The sequence below is a fragment of the Chiloscyllium plagiosum genome, chromosome 14 (genome assembly GCF_004010195.1).
Source record: "Chiloscyllium plagiosum isolate BGI_BamShark_2017 chromosome 14, ASM401019v2, whole genome shotgun sequence".
Classification (NCBI taxonomy): Eukaryota; Metazoa; Chordata; class Chondrichthyes; order Orectolobiformes; family Hemiscylliidae; genus Chiloscyllium; species Chiloscyllium plagiosum.
This window is the reverse complement of record NC_057723.1, coordinates 63,829,198-63,849,358: the sequence shown is the minus strand read 5'-3', so window position 1 is coordinate 63,849,358 and position 20,161 is coordinate 63,829,198. Positions and strand designations below refer to the sequence as shown.

The 20,161-nt window shown below is 45.5% G+C and overlaps 1 protein-coding gene across 4 annotated transcripts in view; it reads left to right on the top strand.

Moving 5' to 3' along the window:
- Nucleotides 1–20,161, top strand: part of LOC122556773 (Kv channel-interacting protein 1-like) — a 315,700-nt gene that overhangs the window by 258,827 nt on the left and 36,712 nt on the right. For all 4 annotated transcript variants that reach the window (XM_043703920.1, XM_043703919.1, XM_043703921.1 and 1 more), the window contains exons 3-4: nucleotides 3,141–3,210; nucleotides 5,234–5,304. In XM_043703920.1, coding sequence (XP_043559855.1) covers nucleotides 3,141–3,210; nucleotides 5,234–5,304 — 141 coding nt within the window. The remainder of the gene's footprint in view (nucleotides 1–3,140; nucleotides 3,211–5,233; nucleotides 5,305–20,161) is intronic.

The window sequence follows — 20,161 nt, the reverse complement described above, 5'->3', positions numbered from 1 at the left end:
GGAAGAGGGCGGCCTATGTAAAAATGATGCGTGAAGGTTCAATTGGGGCGATTGAGAGTTATAAGGTAGCCAGGAAGGATCTGAAGAGAGAGCTAAGAGCAGCAAGGAGGGGACATAAAAAGTCCTTAGTTGGTAGGATTAGGGAAAACCCAAAGGCTTTCTATAGGTATGTCAGGAATAAAAGAATGACTAGGGTAGGAATAGGTCAAGTCAAGGATAGTAGTGGGAAGTTGCATGTGGAGGCTGAGGAGATTGGGGAGACTCTGAATGAATACTTTTCGTCAGCATTCAATCAGGAACAGGACATTGTTGCCGATGTGAATACTGAGTCACAATTAATTAAAATGGACGGCTTTGAGGTATGTATGGAAGAGGTGTTGGAAATTCTGGAAAGGGTGAAAATAGATAAGTCCCCTGGGCCTGATGGCATTTATCCTAGGATTCTCTGGGAAGCAAGGGAGGAGTTTGCAGAGCCATTGGCCTTGATTTTTATGTCCTCGTTGTCTACAGGAATAGTGCTAGAAGACTGGAGGGTAGCAAATGTGGTTCCCTTGTTCAAGAAGGGGAGTAGGGATAACCCTAGTAACTATAGGCCGGTGAGTCTCACTTCTTTTGTGGGCAAAGTCTTAGAGAGAATTGTAAGGGATAGGATTTATGAACATCTGGATAGGGATAATGAGATCAAGGATAGTCAACATGGTTTTGTGAAGGGCAGGTCGTGCCTCACAAACCTTATTGAATTCTTTGAGAAGGTGGCTAAGGAGGTGGACGAGGGTAAAGCGGTAGATGTGGTGTATATGGATTTTAGTAAGGCGTTTGATAAGGTTCCCCATGGTAGGCTACTGCAAAAAATACGGTGGTATGGCATTGAGGGTGAGTTGGAGGTTTGGATTAGGAATTGGCTGGCTGGAAGAAGACAGAGGGTAGTAGTTGATGGTAAAGGTTCATCTTGGAGTGCAGTTACTAGCGGTGTTCCACAAGGATCTGTTTTGGGAGCATTGCTGTTTGTCAGTTTTATAAATGACCTGGAGGAGGGGCTAGAAGGTTGGGTGAGCAAGTTTGCGGATAATGCGAAAGTCGGTGGAGTTGTTGACAGTGAGGAAGGATGTGTCAGGTTACAGCGGGATAAAGATAAGCTGCAGAACTGGGCAGAAAGGTGGCAAATGGAGTCCAATGTCTAGGAGAATGTATTAAGACTATAAGAAATAGAGCCAGGAGCATACCTTCCAGCCACTCGAGCCTGCTGGTCCAACATTCCTTGATACGTGGCTGATCCAACAGTCCTCATTCCACTTCCTTGCCCCTTTCCCTGTAGCGCTTGATTCTCCAACTGATCAAGAATCTATCTCAGTTTAAACATACACAAGAACTCTGTCTCTACAGCACTCTGTGGCAAGGAGTGGGCATAGCTTTAAATTAAGGGGTGGTAGGTATAGGACAGATGTTAGGGGTAGATTCTTTACTCAGCGAGTCGTGAGTTCATGGAATGCCCTGCCAGTAGCAGTGGTGGACGTTCCCTCTTTATGGGCATTTAAACGGGCATTGGATAGGCATATGGAGGATAGTGGGCTAGTGTAGGTTAGGTGGGCTTGGATCGGCACAACATCGAGGGCCAAAGGACCTGTACTGCGCTGTATTTTTCTATGTTCTATGTACCCAGCTGTCACCACTCATATTTGGCACTTGCTTGCCCATCCCACCTGATACCCTGCCCTCCTTCACTCTAAAAGCACGGTCAGTATGAAAGTACAGGCTCCACGTTTTCTCAGGGACCCCTGAGTAGAATCTCCTGTCAGAAATCTGGAGCTCTCTCCTTTCACAAAACAAAGGGACACAGTGGCAATCTGTGTGAGATTGCCACTGTTTGTGCCACACCTTGTAAAACCTGGCCCACACTTTTCAAGCACCAGGATGGACCACAGGATTCAGTGAGCTGCTTGCTCTTGCTTCCTTTTGATTCTTTGATGTTGGCACAAGCTTGTCTCCCCGTTGATGTTCAGGCAATCATTCACTGGTTGAGAATTTGTCCTTTCAACGTCTCTGAAGATGTTTTTATTCGTCCTTCAACAGGCAGCTTGCAGGGGAAAGTGAATGGCAGCCAGCTATCTGTTACAGGTTATCTGTTTCTAGTACCTCCACACAGAAGAGAGCAGGAGATTCTTCATACTTTCTCTTTGCAGGCTAGAGGTTTCTGGACCACTGACCGCACGCAAACTATGGTCATCTAGTCAGAAGCCAATCAAAACGTTGTTGTTGAGCAATTGTTCCCACGTTCAGAGTCTTTCAGTTCTGGACTATCTGTTTTTTGCTCTCACTGTTCCAGGACAGCATGATGGTTCAGTGGTTAGCATGCGACCCCGCAATGCCAGGAAACCAGGTTCAATTCCAGTCTCGGGCGACTGTCTGTGTGGGTTTCCTCTGGGTGCTCCAGTTTTTTTTCCGACAGTCCAAAAGATGCGCAGGTTAGGTGAATTGGCCATGCCAAATTGCCCATAGTGTTCAGGGGTGTATAGGTTAGGTGTATTAGTCAGGAGTAAAAGGGTAGGAAGGTGAGTCTGGGTGGATTACTCTTCGGAGGGTCAGTGTGGACTTTTTGGGCCGAATGGCCTGTTTCCACACTCAGGATTGTAGGACAGGACAACATGGTCTTCAACTCTCATCATGCTCCAATTCCTCTTTAAGCCGACAGACCAAAAGTAAAATAAATTGTAATAATGTGGTCTTTGCAGGATGGAATCAGAAGAGTCACCATGGATTTGTTCAGTAAAAATCTTTTATAATTAACTCGCTGGAGCAAGCCTTAAATATTCAGCCTTTTGAATAGATTCAATGAATCAGTCTCCACTGCTCTTGAGCAACTTCCAAAACTTAATGTTCCTCTGGGAGAATAAATTCATCCTCCTCTCTCTCTCCAAATGGGTACCTTGTTGTTTATGTCCCTTGATTCTAGATATCTTCAACAGGGAGAGCATCTTCTCTGTATCCAAATGAACAAGCTACCTCAGAATCGTTTGGTCTGCATTCTCAGGGTCTCATTCACCAAAGCTCAATGTAATTTTCCCTCAAGTCATTGAACATTGGTCCTCGAATTCCGCATCTCCAAGCTTCATTTCATTTGTTGTTTGTTCTTTTTTCCCCAGGAATGTCCCAGTGGAGTTGTCAATGAGGAGACCTTTAAGCAAATTTATTCACAGTTCTTTCCACAGGGAGGTGAGTGATAGTTCCATCAAAACATTCCAATATACAAGGAAACTCCAATTGTTGTTTCATAAGGTCCTGAATCCATGAAATGAGCAGCTTGAGGTAATGAGAGTTGTTTGAAGAATGAAAACCCAAGCTCACTTAGTTTATCATCTGCCAGTCCTGAAGCAATTATAATGGAAATACCAAGTAATTGCCTTCATACTGCTCTGAACAGACCCAGGCAGAAGGTGGGTGTTTCTCTGGTGATAGAGAGCATTATGAAATACAGGCTCCAAGGTCACCTGACCTTCCCAATCTACCTGCAAAGACTAAACATCATCTGTCATCTTCCTCAGGTAGTGTTTTCCAAAATATTCTTTTTCTGAAAGGAATCCATCAAAGTTACATTTGAAGAATCATGGCTAACTTCTTCAACCACACCCTGTCCTTCTTGAATACCCAAAGCTACTGGAGGGGAGTGAATGGAAAGTGTTTAGCTTCACAGCCAGCTCAACTGAGAGTCACAAAAAGTAGGTAACCCTCACAATCAGGAATTGGATGATGAGGGGTGCAAGAGATTGGTGAAAAGAAAGAAGGTTGCTGCTTCCTATCTGATAGTTTGGCAGAGGGTTGATGGAACAGGACGTGTTTGCAAGGAATCAGATTGTCAGTGCAGATGTTGATTTGTGTCTGATCCCAGAGCAGAAACAGATTATTTTATCGGACCAGAGTGTTAGATGTGGCATTCCTGCTCCAGCTGACCCCCAAGCAGTGATGTGAATCCAGGTACCTGTTCTATGCACCCTTCAGCTGATGGGTTCCCAAAACCCACTTGGCCAGAATCTCTGTTGGAATAGAGTGAAAACCAGAACTGTGCTGGCTCATTATCATATTTCGATGATTGACTAAATCATGGAAGCAGATTGGTTACTCACCACACATACCATCTCTCCTACAATTGAAAGGGTGAAGGTTCATGGCGAATTTAAAATGGTATTGTTGATATTTTGGCTCTAACGCGAGCCCATGAATCTGAGGGTTATATTTTCTACTGAACTTTCCCACTTCACTCTCAGGTGGTGTCCTCTGCTCTGACTGGTCAAGTCTTGTTCCGCACACAACCCCAAGCACCAGCCTTCAATCTGAATTACAACAATAGGTGCAGGCTGCCTGTTAAACCATGGAGTTAAACCAGAACAACTGCCCACCATGCATATCAGATAGCTCAGCTAGGAGGGCCCTGAGACAGATCCAGGAAAGAAACCTCCAACATTACTGCAAAGGGAATCTAAATCAAAAAGATCCCAAGGGCACATTCTCATAAATTAAACAATCGCATAGTAATGGCTAATAATTAATTTTTACAGTGAATAGATACAAACTGTAACTGAATTACAATAGAGAGCAGTTGGAGACAGTAGATAATTATTGTAGAGAGCAGCTAGAGACTAAAGTTACAGACTGTAATTTATTATTGCAGGGATTAGTTACAGAGTGTAATAAATTATTATAGATAGCAATTACAGTCTGAGGGATTAATGTAAAATGCTGTTACAGATGCAGTGTATTATAATAGAGCAGTTACAGACTTTAATTTATTATAACAGAGACCAGTTACAGCGTGCAATATATTGTTTTAGAATACAGAAAAACAAACTGTAAGGAATTATTACAGAGTGCATTTACAAACCGTAATTATTATTAGAGTGAAGTTACAGACTGCAGTGAATTAGAACAGAGTAGATGTTAGAGTACATGAACAGGGTATAACAGAGTAATACAGGCTGTAATGAATTATTACAGAAAACATCTTCAAACTGCAGTGATTTATTATGAAGTGCAGCTTCAGGCTGTGATGAATTGTAAGAGACTAACAGAATGTAATCAATTATTACAGAGAGCAGTAAAAGACATATGGAATTACTAAAGACAGCAGTCAAAGATTTGAATGAATTATTGCAGAAAGCAGTTACAGAGATGACTATCCATAATTGTGACCAGTTCTAGGCTCCGGTGAATGATTTCTTATTACGTCTGTCTTTTCTTCCAGATGCCAGCATGTATGCGCATTACCTCTTCAATGCTTTTGACAGTGCACATAACGGATCCATCAAATTTGAGGTAACTCTTCTTCCATGATAACTGGTCACTGCATGACGATTTGCAACTGTGTTTACACTAAATACAGAATAGAATGATTAAGCTCAACCAAGTGTGAGGGAACTCAATAAACACCACTAAAGATACATTCCTTAACACAGGGCTCTAGGGGTTACTGAATGACAGTGTGAGGGATCTAGATTAACATCAGTAGAGATACAGACAGTAACACAGGGCTTTGGTTGGAGAGTGGTTACAGAGTGACTGTGAGGGAGCTGGTTAACATCATTGGAATTAGGGGATGTTCTTCCACCACCTCCCCCCCCCAACCCAACTCCTTCAGTCCTCAGGCCCAGTTCTGAAATCTGACACAGTTTTTTTTATATTGTCCTGAGACATACAGAGCGAAGGCCAACGATGTGCCTCACTCTTCCCAGGAAATGTAAGAGGGATGAACATCTCTGGTCCTCCTGTGCATACCACACACTCTGAGTTAAAAATCACACAACACCAGGTTATAGTCCAACGACTGTCCAGGTGAATTTGAGGTCGGGGTGGACCAGGTGAATTTGAGGTCGGGCTGTTCCAGCAATAAAGTTTCAACTTTGATCTCCAGCATCTGCAGACCTCACTTTCTCCTCCTGTGCATACCACACACTCTGAGTTAAAAATCACACAACACCAGGTTATAGTCCAACAGGTTTAATTGGAAGCACTAGCTTTCGAAGCGCCGCTCCTTCATCAGGTGGTTGTGAACCACCTGATGAAGGACTGCCGCTCCAAAAACTAGTGTGCTTACAATTAAATATTTTGGACTATAACCTGGTATTGTGTGACTTTTAACTTTGTACACCCCAGTCCAACACCAGCACCTCCAAATCATGAGTGGCCTTGCAGTTGCAAATTCTCCTTGATCAGGGTGTCTCTTGGCCTCCTGTTACTCCTGGTCTTGCCTGTGACCCCGTCCTCCCTCATCCACCTGAGGAAGGCAGCTACAGTGACTACCACCCGACTAGCAACTGGGCACTGGTCCCATGCTGGAAATAACCCATGTTGGGAACACAAGAAGCAGGGGAGGTTTTCAACACTGAGAACAGTCAGTGGTGGTATACCCTGCAGGTAAGGGCTGCACACACTCCTCCACACAATAAGATAGACTACACCCTGATAACGAGAACCATATCTCCAGTATTCTCTCAGCTTCAACCTCACCTTGGACACCAACGTGGTGAAGGTACCATGCTGGCTGTGTGACCAGCACATTGCATCAGCAAGGCGGTTCCTGCTGCGCTCTGACCCCCTTCCCATTCTCAAACCCACATCAACCACGAAATGTAGTGGATCAGAAGTGGATAAGGTGGTCAAGAGGTGAATGTCATGCTTGCCTTCATCAGTTGGGGCATAGGGTATAAAAATTGGCAAGTCATGTTGCAGCTGTATAGAACCTTAGATTAGATTACTTACAGTGTGGAAACAGGCCCTTCAGCCCAACAAGTCCACACCGACCCGCCGAAGCGCAATCCACCCATACATTTACCCCTTCACCTAACACTACGGGCAATTTAGCATGGCCAATTCACCTGACCTGCACATCTTTGGACTGTGGGAGGAAACCGGAGCACCCGGAGGAAACCCACGCAGACATGGGGAGAATGTGCAAACTCCACACAGTCAGTCGCCAGAGGCGGGAATTGAACCCAGATCTCTGGCGCTGTGAGGCAGCAGTGCTAACCACCGTGTCGCCCACATTTGGAATTTGGGGTACAGTTCTGGTTGCCACATTATGCAAAGGATATGGAGACTTTGGAGAGGCTACATAAATAGTTAACCAGGAGGTTGCCTGGTTTGGAAGGTACTAGCTATGAGGAGAGATTGGACAAACCTGGTTTGTTTTCACTTAACATCGGAGGCTGAAGGGTGACCTGATAGATGTTTACAAAATTATGTGAGACGTAGATAGTCTTTTTCCCAAGGTAGAAATGTCAATTACCAGGGGACCTAGGTTTAAAGTAAAAAGAGGTAAGTTTAAAAGAGATGAGAGGCAAGTAAGTACCTAAAATATAATTCCAGAGGAGGTGGTGAAGCCGGATACAATGGCAAATTTTAAGAGGCACCTTGACAGAAATATGTATTGGCAGGGAAAAAAGGGATATGGATTCTGTTGAGGCAGTATGTTTTCAGTTCAGAAAGGCATCATGTAGTCTTGGGGTCCGTTCCTGTTCTTTGTTCTTGTTCGTTGTAACCTTACATTGAGAGGACAACATCACCACACTGACGTGACAGATGATGAAGAATGTTTCCCTCCTCCCACAGCCAAAATTGTGGGTCATCTTGAGCCAGAATTAGCCTCTTTTTAAAGTCATTGATGCTCACGTCACCATCATTGAGATGTTAATATTCAGTTTGTAATCACATGGAAATGACATGGGGAGGTGATAGCTTAGTGGTACTGGCATTAGACTATTAATCCAAAACCCAGGTAATGTTCTGGAGACCTGGATTGAAATCTTTAGGATCATTGAATCCCTACAGTATGGAAGCAGGCCATTCAGCTCGTCGAGTCCACACTAACCCTCCAAAGAGCATCCCACCCAGACCTGCCCCCCACCCAAATCTCTCCCTGTAACCCTGCATTCCCCATGGCTAATCCACCTAACCTGCAAATGCCTGGACAATGTGGACAATTTAGCATAGCCAGTCCATCTAACCTACACATCTTTGGACTGTAGGAGGAATCCAGAGCAGGATGCCAGGGATGGCAGAAATCAGTTTATGTGGAAGGCGGGTGAGGGTAGTTGTCAGATCCATGGAGGGGATGGCATTGTTGGTTGGATCTGGCGGTGGAGGAATGGGGTAGGTTTTCCTGAAGGGTAGAGAACAGAGGCAGATCAGGCACAGAGCAAGGGAAGGGACAGGAAGAAGGCAAATTGGGTCTGAAGCATGTGAAGGGCAGAAACTGAGTGTGGGAAGGAGGGTCAGATCCAGAGTGGGGATGTTTTCAGATCTGGAGTTGGGTAATGGAGACAGTGAATCTAGAGAGGAGGGAAAGAGGGCAGCAGAAGGCAGGAGAGGGCCTGAAGCAGGGAAGGGTATGGAATACCACCATGAGTGACAGGGAGTGTTAAATCGGAAACTGATTGATGCAGTTAGGCAATATGTGAAATAAGTTGGAGGTCAGATATAGAATTATGGAGTCATACAGCATGGAAACAGTCCCTTCGGTCCAACTTGTCCAGACATCCCATCTGACTTCGTCCCCTTGCCAGCATTTGGCCCATATTCCTCTAAACCCTTACTTTTCATATACCACTCCAGATGCATTTGAAATGTTGTAATTGTACCCATCTCCACCACTTCCTCTCTCTCACCTCATTCCATTCACGCACCACCCTCTGCATGAAAAAGCTCCCTGCTTTTAAGACCCTCTAAGGCTGGAACCGTGGCCTGTTTGTTTTCTTGTAGCCTGTCCTGGAGCATTTTCACACCAGGCCTTATTCCTCTATCTGAGCCTCAGAAACAGACGGTGTGTATCAGGCCTCTTGCACCTGAAGTGTCTTGGAAGAAATACATTGTCTTCTTCAGGCAGTAAAGGTATCAAGGTGCGACATATGCTGTCTCCATCTCAGATTCTGAGGTTTCTTCAACGTTAGACCGAGTGAGAGAGCCCATGGACTCCAACAGCATTCTTGGGCTGTTCTGAGGTGCAGATTACATTTTGCTCTTGACCTGTCTGTGGGTTTGCAACTTTCATGTGGTCCATGTGCTGGATCAGGACCTTCTCACCTCCCCAAACCTTGTAAGGGACCTGACCTAGCATCGACCATGCCTCCTACGCATGCAGGGCTATTTCCATGGTTTCATCCCCTGAAATAAACTGTGTCTCTCACTTGGAGGAGTCTTGTGTCTTGCATTTGGTGTTCCTGATGGTGTTTCACCCTCCCCCCCCAGTCCAGATTTAACCTGGTGCAGAGTCTTCTCCCCATTAACACTCTGCTGGAGCTGTCCCTGTAGTTACATGAGGGGTGGTCCGGTACTCAAAGGGGAACTGGGACAGTTTGGTATAGAGTAAAGCTGTAGGTTGCTTCTTTAAGCCTGTCTTCAAAGTTTGGACTGCTCTTTCTGCCAGGCCATTGGATGATGGATGGTATGGAGCTGCCCTTATATGCCCGAATACCATTCAACTTTAGGAAATACTTGAATTCCCTGCTGGTAAATGATGCCCTGCGAGCTCATGTCTCATAAAAGATGCTCACAGCTTTTCTGTTGTCATCCCCGTGTTTGACGAATGAACTCTATGTATTTTGAATGGGCGCTCACAATGAGTAAGAGCATTGAGCTCATGACAGGGCCAGCACAGTTGATGTGTAACTGAGTCCAGGGTTTACCTGGCTATTCCCAAATGCTGGTGGTAAATATTGTCATTCTGGGCACTGCCCCAGTTATGTCTGCTTCCAGTCCTGTTCCACCAGATATGACTTCTTGCCAACATCTTCATTTTCGAACCCCTGGATGACCCTGGTTGGGGTTCAGCCAGTATCTGACCCCTTTGCTTGGGACAGTCACTCTTGCTCCCCCATAGTAAAATGCTGTCTTCTGCAGTGATCTGGTCTTGTTGGGTCCAGAAAGGTTTCTGTTCTGGTTATGATTAGCCTTTTTGTTACCCATCACCACCATCTGTTTTAGTTTTGCCAGGACTGGAGCATTCACAGTCAGTTGTCATCAGCGGTGAAAGGGTGTCCAGAAAGTTTAAAACCAGAATGGGCTCTTCCAGTGGTGAACACTGATGTTGTATTTGCCAATGGGAGGCTCAAGGCATCCACATTTGCTAATGGCCGCCTGGACAGTATTCCAACTTGTACCGGTATGCACTTAGAATGAGAGCACACTGCTGAATTTGACTTGGTGCTTTAGATGCCATAGATTTGTGTTCTGTGAGTATTCCTAGCAGGGATTACTAATACAAATTTACATCTGTAAAGGTATTGGTGGAACTTTCTCACACAAAGTTGACTATCAAACCTCCCTTCTCTATCTGGGCATATTTGTGCTCTGCATCAGCCAAAGTCCAGGAAGTGTATGCTATTGGGCGTTCATTCTATTTGACTCTTTGTAAGCCACACTACCCTGATAGTCCAGGGGGGCATTGCATGTCAGCACCAGATCTCCCTTGGGATCACATTGTGTCAACACCTTGGATAATGACCGCTGCTTCTTCACTTCCCTCAAGGCTACATCTTGGCTATGAGACCATTTCCAAGTCTGCCCCTTTTCCAATAGCAGGTGCAAGGGTGCCAGGATGGAGGCCAGCTGACGTATGAACTGTCCGTAATAATTCACTAATACAAGGGAATACCTGAGCTCCAGTACAGACGTGAGAGCCGGGGTACCTTCAATTGTCCTCACTTTATCCTCCAATGGAGCGGTTTACTATTTGTTTAAAATCCCCACAAAGGCAAACTGACCCATTGAGCTTCACAATCACTACAATCGGTGCTGCCTATCCCAGAAATTGGACTGGTTTGATACTTCCTTCACTTTCCAGCCTGATTTCTGCTTCTACTTTTGCAAATAAGGCAAGTGGCACTGGGCAGTACTTGCAGAATCGTGGAATTGCTTCCTGGTCAAGATGCAAAGTGGTCTTGGCTCCTCTGATAGTCTGAGTCAAAAAGTGTGATGTTGGAAAAGCACAGCTGGTCAGGCAACATCCAAGGAGCAGGAGAGTCAACGTTTCAAGCATAAGCATGAGGAATGTAAAGGAGGTTGGATCTGGATGAGGTCGGGGAGGGGGAGATAAGGAAACAGTGAAGTCAGTGTTGATGCCTAATGGCTGTATGGCCCTGAGGTGGAAGATAACGTGTTCTTCCTGCAGTTGACAGGTGACTTTAATCTGGTGGTGGAGGAGGCCCAGGACGTGCATATCCTTGAGGAAGTAGGAGGGGGAGTTTGAAGTGGTCAGCCACAGAGCGGTGGGGTTGTTTGGTGTGTGTGTCCCAGAGGTGTTCTCTGAAATGCTCCGCCAGTTCACCAGTTTCTAAATCTCCCCTACCCACACCTCATCCTAGATCCAATCCTCCAACTTGGCACCAGCCTCTTGACCTGTCCATCTTCCTTCCCACTGCTCCACCCTCCCCACTGACCTATCACGATCACCCCCCCACCTGCATCCACCTATTGCCTTCCCAGCTACCTTGCCCCCAGCTCCACCCCAACCCTCTATTTATTTCTCAGCAGCAGCCCTCCCCCTACATTCCTGATGAAGGGGCTTATGCCCAAAGCATCGATTCTCCTGCTGTTCAGATGCTGCCTGACCTGCTGTGCTTTTCCAGCACTATACTTTTTAACTCTGACACTCCAGCATCTGCAGTTCTCACTTTCTCCTCTGGTAGTCCCCTAGACCTTCCTAAAAAAATTCCTGGTATTTGGTTAGGATTTCACTCAGCCATTTTGATATCAAAAAATGTTGAGCCAATCAAGGTGAACCTTTCTCAACCAGTTTTGCCCCTTCAGGCTTGGGCCTGAGTCTTTAACTACAAAAAGTGGAAACTGAACCAGCTGTTTCTCATAAGAGACCAGAACTGAAATGTTAGCCTTACCCTGGAAAGGTTCTCAGTCTAGCTGAGGTCTGAGGCAAACTTAAGGTTTGGAGCACAGAGGGAATTTTGTTGAAGACTGTTTTAGCAATCACTGATACAGCTGCACCAGTATCAACCTCCATGGGAATTGACTGACCATTTAATCAGCCACTTATTTTGATTGATTCTAATTTAGATGTTGCTGAGTAACTTAACTGTTCCAAACCAGGTGCAGGTGGGCTTTCCAGGGTGTACACTTTCCTAGATATCAACCTATGAGTTCTCTTACTCAATTCAGGCATGGAAGGAATCTTTAGCTGTCTTGAGTTGACATACCAGCAACAACAAGAATGGCTTGCCAGCTCAAAACATGAAGAAAATTTTAACTGTTTGGCTGAGGCTTGGCTTTGTTTTGGGGTTTTTCCAAAGATAAGCCAGTTGTAGTGCCTGCTTGAAGTCAAGCTGGGCTTCAGCTAGTAGGCAGTTTTACATGGTTACATCATTAATCCCACATACCAAACAGTCTCGCAGCATCTCTTTATGGGTTAAACCAGAGTCATATGCCTCTTCCAGTCATTTTAACCTCATCAAAAATCCCAACATGGATTACCCTAGTTCTCAAACTGCCTAGTAAAACTGACTATGTCTCAGAATTAGAGGAGACTTGGGGTCATAATATTCCTTAACTAATTCCATCAACTCTTGAAAGGTTTTAGTGTCTGGTGCCTTGGGAAATGTTAGGCTCCAAATAACCGAAAAAGCTGTGGGTCTGCAAGCTGTCAGGAGAATTACTCATTGCTTTTTATCTGCCTCAATGTCATTTGCCTGGAAAAATAAAACATATTTTTTCCACATACTGGGCCCAGTCTTTGAGGCAGGATTGAATGAGTTGAGCTTCCCATGTAATGGCACAATGCCAGAAATGCTTATGCAAACTCAAAGACAACTGCTGTGAGCCAATTTCTTCAGGAGCATTTTTTTTTCCTTCGTTGCCACTGAAATAATTCCACAGAGGCCAATATCTCATCACCAAGACCCCCTTCATACTGGAAAGGCTAGCTCAGAGCCAGCTCTCAGAGTGAGCAGAACCTCTGACACTCCCGTTTATACTTCTTTCTCCTTTTCCTACAAAATATGACCAAGAGATAGGATTTATGCAATAATTAGAGAACACTTTGATTCCGGAGATCAGGGTGTAGAATCAGCTTGATGGAGATGAGGAATAAAAAGGAAACTAAGTCAATAGTAGGAGTGAGCTGCAGTCCCCTAGCATTAGTCATTACATGGGAAAAAAAATGCAAGAAGAAATATTGAATCAAAACAGTAGTTTCTGGGAAAACTCAATTGGTCTGGCAGCACTTGTGGAGGGAGAAAGCAGAGTTAACTTTGGGTCCAGTCACCCTTCTTCAGAAATAATGAATGCTTACTTTAAAGAAATGGCAATAATCATGGTGAAGTAATTGCGCAGAGGCCAGTATCCCATCACCAAGTCACCCTTTACTTACATGTACTAGTACTTGATACTGGAAAGCTAACCTCAGAGCCAGCTCTCAGAGTGAGCAGAACCTCTGCTACTGCTTTTGTATATTTATTTTCTTCTGCAAGTCATTGTGATACACTATTACCTCTTTGGATTTAATAGCCTTTAAAGGCCTCTCTTCTTCATCTGAACTCTGGAAAAGTGAGAAGGAAGTAGCTTTACTCAATACCCACAATACAATGCATCTATTACATTCCTGTTTATGTCTGTCAGCCAGCTCTCCCTGATTAGATTACTTACAGTGTGGAAATAGGCCCTTCGGCCTAACAAGTCCACACCGACCCGCCGAAGCGCAACCCACCCATTCCTCTACGTTTACCCCTTTTTACCTAACACTACGGGCAATTTAGCATGGCCAATTCATATGACCTGCACATCTTTAGACTGTGGGAGGAAACTGGAGCACCCGGAGGAAACCCACGCAGACACGGGGAGAATGTGCAAACTCCACACAGTCAGTCGCCTGAGTCAGGAATTGAACCCGGATCTCTGGCGCTGTGAGGCGGCAGTGCTAACCACTGGCTGACCTCATTACAATGACTACACCTCTCTCACCTTAAACCTATGCCCTCTAGTTCTGAACTCCCCCACCCCAGGGAAAAGACTTTGTCTATTCACCCTATCCACGCCACTTATGATTTTATAAATCTCTATAAGGTCATGCCTCAGCAACAAAAGCCCCAGCCTATTCAGCCTCTCTCTATAACTCAAAACCTCCAGTCTCTCCAAAATCCTTGTAAATCTTTTCTGCACCCTCTCAAGTTTAACAACATCCTTCCTGTAGAAGGCCGACCACAATTGGACATAGCATTCTAAAAGTGGTCTCACCACTGTCCTGTACAGCCGCAACATGACATCCCAACTCCTATACTCATTGGTTCTGACCAATTAAGGCAAGTGTGTGCCAAATGCTTTCTTTACCAACCTGTCTACTTTCAAGGAACAATGCACCTGTACCCCTTGGTCTCTCTCTGTTGGGAAAACTCCCCACAGCCCTACCATTAACTGTTTAAGTCCTGCCCTGGTTTGCCATACCAAAATGCAGCACCTCACATTTATCTAAATTAAACTCCATCTGCCACTCCTCAACCTATTGGCTCATCTGATCAATGTCCCATCGTATTCTCAGATAAACGTCTTCACTGTCCACCTATTTTAGTGTCATCTGCAAACTTACTAACTGTACCTCCCATATTCACATCCAAATGCTTTATATAAATAACAAAAAGCAATGAACCAGGCACCGTCCTTGTGGCACACTGCTGGTCACAGGCCGCTAGTTTAAAACCAACCTTCTATCCCCACACTCTGTCTCCAACCTTCAAGCTAATTTTGTATCCAATTGGCTTACTCCCCATGGATCCCATGTGACCTAACCTTACTAAGCAGTCTACCATGTAGAACCTTGTCAAATACCTTGCTGAAGTCCATATAGATAATATCTACCGCTCTGCTTTCATCTATCTTCTTTGTCACCTCTTCAAAAAATTCAATCAAGTTAGTGAGACACAATTTTCCACACACAAAGCCATGTTGACTATCCTTAATCAGTCCTTACCTTTCCAAATACATGTATTTGGCCAATAGGCTGAGAAGTGGCAGATGGAGTTTAATTTAGATAAATGCAAGGTGTTGCATTTTGAGAAAGCAAATCTTAGCAGGACTTGTACGCTTCATGGTAAGGTCCTGGGGAGTGTTGCTGAACAAAAAGACCTTGGAGTGCAGGTTCATAGCTTCTTGAAGGTGGAGTTGCAGCTGGATAGGATAGTGAAGAAGGCGTTTGGTATGCTTTCCTTTACCGGTCAGAGTATTGAGTGCAGGAGTTGGGAAGTCATGTTATGGATAGGAAAAATAGACAAAGTCTTTTCCCTGGGGTGGGGGAAAAGGTTTAGGGTGTGAGGGGAAAAATTAAAAAGGGACCCAAGGGGCAACTTTGTCATGCAGAGGGTGTACGTGTATGAAATGAGCTGCCAGAGGAAGTGGTGGAGGCTGGTACAATTTCAACATTTAAAAGGCATTTGGATGGGTATATGAATAGGAAGGGTTTGGAGGGATATGGGCCAGGTGCTGGCAGGTGGGACTAGATTGGGTTGGGATATTTGGTCAGCATGGACGAGTTGGACCGAAAAGTCTGTTTCCGTACTGTACATCTCTCTATGACTATGTAAATCCTGTCCCTCAGAATCCCCTTCAACAATTTCCCCACCATTGATATAAGGCTCACCGATCTTTAGTTCCCTGACTTTTCCTTACAGACCTTCTTGAATAGTTACTCAAGTGTTAGACTAGGTATTCTATAGTCTAAATTTTCTGAAGTAACTATTTTACTTAATCTCATCGGAAACCTCTGAATTGTCCGATTTAATTGAGGGTGCCAAGTTTAGGGAGATTGCCAATGGAATCTTCAATATCCTGGCTGATTCCTTCAGAATGTAATACAATAGGGATTCTGGCTGAAGTACCAATATACTAAAGGGAAGACATAGCAAGGCGGTTATGGTACAAACATACAGTTGGGTGCTAAGGGACCAAGTGAGCAGCCAATCATGAACTGGAGTCACCAGGGCTCCACTCTGACTGATATGCCAAGAATTCTCAGCATCAAACTTGCTCTCTTTGGGACTGTAGGGGAGTGGGGCAAGATAGGAGCCTATGTATTTATGAGGCAAATGTGCCGTTAATATATTTGCTAAAAATCGATTAATAGATAGTTGCCTCACAAATCCAGCACTAGCCTAAGTTGCTGTGCTTTTCCAGCACTAAACCTCCACATACAATGCATCATCCTCCGCCATTTCTGCCACCTCTAAACAGACCCCACCACCAGAGATATATTTCCCTCCCCACCCCCACCAGCATTCCGAAAAGACCATTCCCTCAGCGAATCCCTTGTCAGGTCCACACGCCTCATTAGCCCACACCCCACACCTGGCACCTTTCCCTGCCACCACAGCAAGTGCAAAACCTGCACCCACACCACTCCCCTCACCTCCGTCCAAGGCCCCAAGGGATCCTTCCATATCCATCAGAAATTTACCTGTACCTCTACCAATGTCATCTACTGCATCCGTTGCATCTGGTGTGATCTCCTTTACATCGGGGAGTCAGGATGCCTTCTTGCGGATCATTTCAGAGAACATTCTGGAACACCTGCACCAACCAACCCGTGGCTGAACACTTCAATTCTCTCCCCCTACTCCGTCAACGACATGCAGATCCTGGGCCTCCTCTACTGCCAAACCCTAACCACCCGATGCCTGGAACGCCTCATATTCCACCTTGGCACCCTGCAACCACATGGGATCAACATGGATTTCAACAGCTTCCTCATTTCCCCTCCCCCCACATTATCCCAGTCCCAAGCCTCCAACTTGGCACCGCCCCCCCCAGACCTGCCCATCACTTCCCCCTCTGACCCATCACCTTCTACCTCACCTTCATCCACCAATCACTTTCTCAGCTACCTTCCACCTAACCCCACCCCCTCCCATTTATCTCTCAGCCCCCCCAGGCCCAAACCTCATTCCTGATGAAGGGTTTATGCCCGAAATGTCGATTCTCCTGCTCCTCGGATGATCTGCTGTGCTTTTCTAGCACTACGCTCTCGACTCATGAATCTCACCTCAACTACTGCAATTTAGTTCCTGGTGATTGTAACAGACATTGAGGTAGGCCTCGACAGTTTACTGTAACTGAATTTTCACCACAAGATTACACTTGATCTTCAAGTCATAACATTCACCTGGTATGTTACATGTAAAGCAGTGCTCAATATCCATTTTCCACTTTTAAGTCCAAGAAGGAAAAATATGCATGAGATTCCCTGTGAAAGTCTGTGTGGATAGAGAGTGGCCAGCAGGTCAACAGCATCAGAGGAGCAGGGGAGTCGACATTTCAGGTCAGAACCTTTCATCAGGACAGGAAGAGGGGGAAGGGGACTGAGAAATAAATAGGAGAGGAGTGGGGCTGGGGGTAAGGTGAGCAGAATAGCAATAGGTGGATACAGGTAGGAGGTGATTGGGATTGGTCGGTGAGAAAGGTGGAGAGCATAGGTGGAAGGAAGATGGTTGGGTCAGGTTAAGGGGGTGGGGCAGAGAGGGGGTCTGGACCTGGAATCGGGTTGTGGGGGGGAAGGTGGGGGTAGATTTAGAAGCTGGTGAATTCAATGTTAAGCCATAAGGTTGTAAGCTCCCAAATGGAAGATGAGGTATACTTCCTCCAGTTCCCATGTAGCCTTGTGTTGACAGTGGAGGATGTCCAGGATGGGAAGGGGAGTGAAATGGATGGCAACCAGAAGGTGGGGTTGATTGGAACATACAGATTATAGACGTTGCCTGAACTGGTCCCTAATTTGCACTCGGTCTCTCCAATGTAGAGGAGATCACATCAGAAGCAACAGATGCAGTAAGTCAGGTTAGAGAAAATGCATGTGAATCTCTGCCAGACTTGGAATGATACTTTGGGGCTTTGGATAGAGGTGAGGGGGGAGGTGTGGGGGCAGGTTTTGCATCTACTGTGACCTCAGGGCAAGGTTCTCACTATCTCCTTATGATAGTCAGTAATACAGGGCACTGAGGGGAAGAGGGAATACTGAGAGACAGTGTCGCCAAGCTGGATTAACCAAAGTAGAGATACAGATAGTAACACGGGGCATTGGGAGAGTGCAGATATTGACCGACAGTGTGACCATGCTGGATTAACACCAGAGAGTATCTGAGCACAATGGGGAGACATGGATTTCTGAGTGACAGTTTGATTAACATCAGTAAACATACAGTCAGTAAAACAGGGTACTTACAGTCAATAACACATTGTTGTGGAGGTGGAGAGGGGTTTCTGACTGATGTGATGGAGCTGGGTTAGCATAAGCAAAGATACAGTCACTAACACAGGGCACTCGAGGTGTAGAGGGTGAGTGAGAGTGTTGGGGAGCTGATGAACATTGTTAGAGATACAGTCTGTAACACAAGGCAATGAGGGAAAGGGGTTACTGAGTGACAGTATGATGAAACTGGATGGAATCAGTTTGAGATGCAGACAGTAATATGGGGCTGTGGTTGGAGAGGCAGCTTCCGAGGAGCAGGAGAATCGACCTTTCGGGCATAAGCCCTTCATCCAAAATGAGGGGCTCATCATTCCTGATGAAGGGCTTATGCCCGAAACGTCGATTCTCCTGCTTCTTGGATGCTGCCTGACCTGCTGTGCTTTTCCAGCACCACACTCTCGACTCTGATCTCCAGCATCTGCAGACCTCATTTTCTCCTGTGGTTGGAAAGGGGTGACTGGGATTAACATCAATAGAGATAAAGTGGGAAGGTGATAGCCTAACAGTATTTTCACTGGACTATTAGTCTAGAGACCCAGGTAATATAATGTTCTGGGGGGACAGGTTCGAACCCCACCACAGCAGTCCCAACAGCAGTAGAGTTGGTGGCACAGTGGGATACAGTCAGGTGAGAGCTGCCCTGGGAGTTCTCAACATTGATTCCGGACCCCGTGAAGTCTCTTGGCTTCAGGTTAAACATGGGCAAACTGATTACCATGTACAGTCCTCCATCAGCTGATGAATTGGTACTCCATTACTTAGAGAAAGCACTGAGGATGGCAAAGGTACAAAAGTTACTCTGGGTGGGGGATTTCAATGTCCACCACCTAGAGTGGCTCGGCAGCAGGATTACAGATCGAGCTGGTCGGGTCCTAAAGGACGTAGCTGCAAAACGGGTCTGTGGCAGGTGGTGAAGGAATAAACAAGAGGGAAAAACATACTTGACCTCAACCTTAGTATCAGTAAAAGCGACCACCGCACAGTCCTTGTAGACAGGAAGTCCTGCCTTCACATTGAGAATAACGTCCATCGTGTTGTGTGGCACTGTCACTGTGCTAAATGGGACAGACTTCAAACAGATCTAGCAACCCATGTCTTGGCATCCTTCAGGCAATGGGGGCCATCAACAGCAGCAGAACTGTACTTCAGCACAATCTATAACTTTACGGCCTGACATATCCCCCAATCAACCATTACCATCAAGCCAAGGGATCAACCCTGGTTCAATGGATAGTGCAGGAGGGCATGCTAGGAGCAGCATCAGGCATACCTGAAGATGAGGATGTCAACCTGGTGAAGCTACCAAACAGGGCTACTTGAATGCCAAACAGCATAAGCAGCAAGTGATAGACAGAGCTAAGCAATCCCACAACCAATGGATCAGGTAAAGCTCTGCAATCCTGCCATATGCAGTCATTAATGATAGTGGACGATTAGATGACTCATTGGAGGAGGAAACTCCACAAATATCCCCATCCTCAATGATGGAAAACCCCAACACATCAGTTTAAAAGATCAGGCTGAAGTGTTTGCGGCAATCTTCAGACAGAAGTGCCAAGTGGATGGTTCATATCGGCCTCCTCCAGTGGTCCCCAGCATTTCAGATACCAGTCTTCAGCCAATTCAATTTATTCCACATGACATCAAGAAATGGTTGGAGACACTGGATACTGCAAAGGCTACAGGCCCTGACAACATTCTGTCAATAGCACTGAAGACTTGTGTTTCAGAATTTGCCACTTCCTTTGCCAAGTTGTTCCAATACTGGCATCTACCCAACAATATGGAAAATTTGTCCAATTACATCCTACAAATAAAAGCAGGGCAAATCTAAACCGGCCAGTTACTGCCCCATCAGTCTAATCTCGATCATCAGTAAAGTGATGGAAGGTGTTATCAATAGTGCTATTGAGCAGCACCTGCTCAGCAATAACCTGCTCA